The sequence below is a fragment of the Gekko japonicus genome, unplaced genomic scaffold (assembly GCF_001447785.1).
Source record: "Gekko japonicus isolate JY-2015 unplaced genomic scaffold, Gekko_japonicus_V1.1 scaffold7022, whole genome shotgun sequence".
Taxonomy (NCBI): domain Eukaryota; kingdom Metazoa; phylum Chordata; class Lepidosauria; order Squamata; family Gekkonidae; genus Gekko; species Gekko japonicus.
The window spans coordinates 1-6,619 of NW_015166663.1; the positions used below are offsets into that span (position 1 = coordinate 1).

The 6,619-nt window shown below is 49.9% G+C and overlaps 1 protein-coding gene across 1 annotated transcript in view; it reads left to right on the forward strand.

Annotated features, from left to right (window-relative positions):
- Window positions 1–4,689: 4,689 nt before the first annotated feature.
- The window catches only part of LOC107111449 (lymphocyte antigen 6E-like), a gene marked incomplete at its 5' end in the record, with an annotated part of 3,732 nt that continues 1,802 nt past the window's right edge, over window positions 4,690–6,619 (forward strand). The window contains one exon of the mRNA XM_015412413.1: window positions 4,690–4,803. Within this exon, the coding sequence (XP_015267899.1) occupies window positions 4,690–4,803 (114 nt within the window). The remainder of the gene's footprint in view (window positions 4,804–6,619) is intronic.

Consider the following 6,619-nt stretch of genomic DNA (forward strand, 5'->3'; position numbering starts at 1 on the left):
GTTGGAGTTCAAGTCTTACGAGGAAAGGCAAAAAGGGTTGGGTCTGTTTCGCCTGGGAAAGAGAAGGCTTAGAGGGGACACGATTGCAGTCTTCAAGTATCTGAAGGGCTGTCATGTGGAAGATGGAGCGGATCTATTCTCTCTCGCTCCGGATGGCAAGACTAGATCTAATGGGAGGGAATTACAAGGGAGTCGATACCGGCTAAATATCAGGAGAACCTTCCTAACTGCCAGAGTGGTTGAGCAGTGGAACAGTCTGCCTCGGCAGGTGGTGGATGCTCCTTCGCCGGGCGTTTTTAAGCGGAGGCTGGACGACCATCTTTCGGGTATGTTGTAGGTATGTAGGGCTCTCTTTTGGCTATGCTCCTGCAGAGTGCAGGGGGTTGGACTAGATGACCTGCAAGGTCCCTTCCAATTCTAACATTCTATGATTCTATGATTTCTCCCATGGGAGCTGATCTCTGTAGTCTGGAGATGAGCTATAATTCCGGGAGCCCTCCAGGGCCCACCTGGAGGCTGGCATCCCTTGGCTGACACGTAGGGGGTGTAAGGGGAAAGTTATGATGTCCTTCGAGGTGCAGGGAGATCTGTGTTTCTTTGCTCCAGAAGTGAAAAATGGCATCCTTGCCACTGTGGATAATTATTCCGAACAGGCAACAGCGTAACTCTGCATATCTTATTGCAAAACGCCATGCAGATATCTCATCGCAAGACAGCTGCACACGATCCCCCGGCATTTGCCCAGACTTGCCACTTTGTTCTTCCCCTTTTCTTCTGCCGCCATGTGCGCTTTTAAAAGGGAAACATGATGCAGGCAGACTGGTTAGTGTTATCAAACTAGGACTGTAGAGTTCTGTGTTCAAATCCCTACTCTGCCATGACGCTCACCAACAGTACAACTCTAAGCAGAGTTTAAAGGTTTCCCTTGCTCGAAAGCTAGTCATACCCGACTCTTGGGGGTGGTGCTCATCTCCGTTTCCAAGCCGAAGAGCCAGCGCTGTCCGAAGATGTTTCCGTGGTCATGTGGCCGGCATGACTAGATGCCGAGGGGCACAGAACGCTGTTCCCTTCCCGCCGAAGCGCTTCCTATTTATCTACTTGCGATTTCTTGCTTTCAAACTGCTAGGTTGGCAGGGGCTGGGGCCAGCGTCGGGAGCTCACTCCTTCACGTGGCACTCAGGTCTCAAACTGCCGAGCTACCGGCCTTCCGGTCTGCAGCTCAGCGTCTTAACCTCTGAGCCACCACCCCTCTAAATCCATTGAAGCCGGTGGGCTTAGAAGGATACCCCTCTGTGTAGGATGGCAACACAGGTGACCTGGGGGTCGGGGCCTGCCACTTTCCCTCTGCCTAACCTACCTTGCAGGGTCATTGTGAGGGTAAAACAGAAGAGGGGAGAAAGATGTCGGCTACCCAGAGCTCTTTGGTGGGAGACGGGATATAACTATGATGAGAGTAGAAGACCCAGCCGACTTAACGGCATCCATGTAGAGTTTTCAAGGCCAGAGATGTTCAGAGGTGGCTTGCCATTGCCTGCCTCTGCAGGGCAACCCTGCGCTTCCCTGGTGGTCTCCCATCCAAATACTAACCATGGCCGACCCTGCTTAGCTTCAGAGATCTGATGATCTCTGGGCACCCCATGAAATTGCTGAGCTGTCAGGTTAGAACGGATAAAAGGAAGTCCTTCTTCACCCAGAGAGTGATTAACACACGGAATTCCCTGCCATAGGAGGTGGCGGCGGCTACAAGCACGGACGGCTACAAGAGGGAATTAGATAAGCATATGGAGCAGAGGTCCATTGGTGGCTATTAGCCACAAGGCATAGATAGGAACTCTTGGTCTGGGGCAAGGGATGCTCTGTATTCTTGGTGCTTGGGTGGGGGCAAGAGTGGGGGGGCTCCTAGTGTCCTGGCCCCACTGTCGGACCTCCTGACGGCACCTGGTATTTCTGGCCACTGTGTGACACAGAGTGTTGGACTGGATGGGCCCTTGGCCTGATCCAACATTGGCTTCTCTTATGTTCTTATAAAATATGGAGCAGAGGTCCATCAGTGGCTATTAGCCACAAGGTACTGAGATGAACTCTCAGTCTGGGGCAAGGGATGCTCAATTATTCTTGGGTGGGGGCAACAGTGGGAGGGCTTCTGGTGTCCTGGCCCCACTGGTGGACCTCCTGGTATTTCTGGCCACTGTGTGACAGAGTGTTGGACTGGATGGGCCACTGGCCTGATCCAGCTTTGGCTTCTCTTATGTTCTTAAGAGACTGGGTTAGCCTGGGCCACCCAAGTCTATCGACAGCAGGGGAAAGAAAATGTGTGGATTGACAGACGGTTTCGCCAGGTGACAAGGGACTGTGTGCTGTTATTATCCATGACTCGGAACAGGAACATGACACATAGTTTCAGGTTATAATCAGTGTTCCCACTAAGCTGAGTTAGTGTGAGCTAGCTCACAGTTTTTTAGCCTCCGGCTCACACATTTTTGTCTTAGCTCAGGAAGGAGGGCTCCAGAGCAAACTAATTTATGCAGCAGCCTATTTGCTCACTCACAACTTTAATGCCAGTAGCTCACAAAGTAGAATTTTTGCTCACAAGACTCCACAGTTTAGAGGGAACGTTGGTTATAATGTACATGCTGAGCAGACCCACGCTTCAAGCCTCCCGGTGTCGCCGATACAGAGCCTAAGTGTGCGGTTTCAGTGCATCTGAAAACGTAAAGAAGGGTCGGAGGCATGTTGAAAGGCTGTCAAATAAGTTTAGCGTTAGTGGGAAGGGAAAGAAAGGCATTTAAATCCCCCCAGGATCCCTGAGCCAATCTGGTCTGGAGGAAAATTCCTTCCTGACCCCAAAGGAGAGCCAGTTTGGTGTAGTGGTGTAGTGGTGCGGAGCTTGGACTCTAATGTGGGAGAACCAGGTTTGATTCCCCGCTCCTCCACATGCAGTTGCTGGTGTGACCTTGGGTCAGTCACAAGTTTCTGTCAAGAGCTCTCTCAGCCCCACCTTCCTCACAGGGTGTCTGTTGTGGGGAGGGGAAGGGAAAGGAGATTGTAAGCGGCTATGAGACTCTGATGGAGCTACGGTGGCTCAAGTGGTTAAGACGCTGAACTGTAGGCTGTGGAAGGTCAGTAGTTCAGCAGTTCGAGACCCGAGTGTGCCGCATGATGGAGTGAGCTCCTGTCTCTGGTCCCAGCTCCTGCCAACCTAGCAGTTCGAAAGCAAGAAATTGCAAGTAGATAAATAGGTATCGCTTCGGTAGGAAGGTAACAGCATTCCGTGTGCCTCGGCATCTAGTCACGCCAGCCACAAGACCATGGGAAAAATCTTCAGACAGTGCTGGCTCTTCAGCTCAGAAACAGAGATGAGCACCGCCCCCTATAGTCGGATTCGACTAGCTTTCGAGCAAAGGGAACCTTTCCCTTTTACCGTCTCCCATGGAAGCCATCTTGTGGCTGGCTCCATCCTCCATTGGGCCGCAGACTGGAAGGTCGGTAGCTCGGCAGTTCAAGACCCGAGTGTGCCGCATGACGGAGTGAGCTCCCGTCTCTGGCCCCGGCTCCTGCCAACCTAGCAGTTCGAAAGCAAGAAATTGCAAGTAGATAAATAGGTACCACTTCGGTAGGAAGGTAACAGCATTCCGTGTGCCTCGGCGTCTAGTCATGCTGGCCACATGACCATGGAAAATGTCTTCGGACAGCGCTGGCTTTTCGGCTTGGAAATGGAGACGAACACCACACCCCTAGAGTTGGATTCAACTGGCTTTCGAGCAAGGGAAACCTTTACCTTTCTCCCCAGTGAGGAGCCAAAATGGCTGACATCCTTCTCCACTGCTCGGTTCTATCCTCACAACAACCTTGTGAGGTAGGCTAGGCTGGCTCAAAGGTCAACCAGTTAGCCTCCATGGCCGATGAGAGATTCGAACCTGGGTCTCCCTCGTCTGATACTCTAACTACTACACCACGCTGGAATGCAGTGACTAAATTTACTGAAGTGTAAACTAGCTTCTGACACGGGTGCAATTATGGTTTACCACTTTGGTGGAGTGGTTAGGAGTGCGGATTCTAATCCAGGAGAATCGGGTTTGATTCCATACTTCTCCACATGCAGCTGCTGGTGGGACCTTGGGTCAGTCACAAGTTCTTTCAGAGCTGTTTTCTCAAGGACAGTTCTCGAGAGAGCTCTCTCAGCCCCACCTACCTCACAGGGTGTTGTGGGGAGGAGAAGGGAAAAGAGATTGTAAGCCGCTCTGAGACTCCTTCGGGTAGTGAAGGGCGGGGTATAAATCCAGTCTCCTCCTCCTCCTCTTCTTCTTCTGGAGGGTTTTTGCCTTCCTCTGGGCACTGGAGGAGGGGGGGGGCTAGTTGTGAATTACCTGCATTGTGCAGGGGTTTGACTAGATGACCCTTGGGGTTCCCTCCCAGCAAGCCTTGACTTGGACAGCCCAGGCTACCCCGATCTCATCTGATCTCGGCTGCTAAGCAAGGTCAGCCCTGGCTAATATTTGGATGGGAGACCACCAAGGAATACCAGGGTTGTGATGCGGGGGGGGGGCAGGCAACGGCAAACCCGCTCCGGTTGTCTCTTGCCTCGAAAACCCCCACAGGGTCGCCATAAGTCAGTTGTGACTGGATGGCAACAGCAACAAGAAACAACCTTAACAACCTCCTTTCTTTCTCTCTCTCTCTCTCTTGCAGCATCATCTCTGTATTGTTACACATGCGATAGTACGCAGTATCACAAGAACTGCAAAGAGGTAAAGTGTTCAGATATGGACGCCTATTGTGTGACAGCATCGAATGAAATTCCTGGTAAGTTTCCAGGGAATGTACGACCTGTTGACGGGGCGGTGGGAAGTGCCAGGCAAGGCGCCGGGATCGAGATCCGATCCTGTGGAGCTGAATTCGCCTGGCATGCTAGGTCCAATTGTGGGCACTCCAACTGAGGGAAGACGGCACCGTCAAAGAGGCCACAGAGGAGTACCCCAAAAGCAAATTGTATGAAGGACAGCTTAATAGATAAGTTTGTCAACTTTGGGCTGGAAAATTCCTGGCTTTGGGTTGGAAAATTTGGGGGTGGGGCTGTACCCTCTAAGCCAGGGGTGTCAAACATGCGGCCTGAGGGCCGGATCAGGCCCCTGGAGGGCTTTCACCCCGCCCGCAGTGGAACTGGCCATCTCCTGCTTCCAGTTCTGCTGCTGCTGCTGCTGCTGAATCACAGCTTGCTTCACCAGACTCTCTCAATCGCTCATCCACTTCATGTTTTAACCGGGGTCCTGGAGTCAAAACGCTGAGCATGAGATTTCTGTGGTGAATGTCAATAAATCAAAAGTAGGTTTCCAGGTTACAGAGCTAATGTTTTAAGCATGTTTTTTATTTTAAGTAAAAATAACACCCTTTGTATTTGTGTCCTATATAAAGTTCATATCTCTGCTACCTGGCATCACATTTTATAAACATTTTTATTTTATTTTATAAACCAACATTCAACATACAAACATGAAACCATTGAGTACCATAGTACTTAGTACAGCTATAAAAGTTCAGCAAATGTATCATTCGTTAAGTTACATATGATGAAAGACTTCATAATATTTAGAAGGAACTGTGAATTTGGAAGGATCGGTATTGAATACAAATTCTAAGAAAGGAAACCATTTCATGTAGAGATTGGATTTTTGATAAGATACGTTACTAGGGGTCACTGCATCAGACATTTTATCCATGATGTAGTAGTCCCAGACTTTCAAACACCATAATGAGAGCAACAGCTTGTTTGCAGATTTCCAGCTACTTGCAATTACCACTTTAGCTGCTGTTAGTAGAACTGAAATAAGTTCTTGACTGTGTCTAGGTATATGTGGGTTGTTCCAAAGATCTAACAGTATCAGATCAGGTTGCATAGGTATCAGATGGCCTGTAATACTTTTAATGGACAGGATGACCTTGGACCAGAACCTCTGGACTTCATTACATGAACACCAACAGTGGATATAGGTTCCAGGTTCCCCACAAGACCGCCAACAGAGAGGGGAGTTTGAGTTGGATATCTCATTTATGTCTGATCCGGCCCTCACAACAAATGAGTTCGGCACCCCTGCTCTAAGCTGTAGAGTCTTGTGGGCAAAGATTCGACTTTGTGAGCTCCTGGCATTAAAGTTCTGAGTGAGCCATTTGGCTGCTGCATAAATTAGTTTGTTCTGGAGCCCTCCTTCCTGAGCGAAGACAAAAAGGTGTGAGCTGGAGGCTAAAAAACTGTGTTAGCTCACACTAGCTCTGCTTAGAGGGAACATTGGTGGGGTCTGGGGACGGTGGAATTTGGGGAGCAGAAGGATGTAATGTCACTCCAGGGCTTCAGTTTTTCCTAGACTATGGTATACCATAGAGCCCCCCCCATCGAAACCTTTCATTTCCTTTAGGGGAAGGACTCTCCTTAGTCCACGGCAGTATTCCCTCTTCAGTGCTCCAGTTAAAAGGACCAGGCAGCAGGTGATGTGAAACCCCCTTCCTGAACCGAGACAAAAATATGTGAACCGGAGGCTAAAAAACTGAGCTAGCTCACACTAAGTCAGCTTAGAGGGAACACTGGTCATTAAATATTTGGAAGGCTGTCATTTGGAGGAGGGCA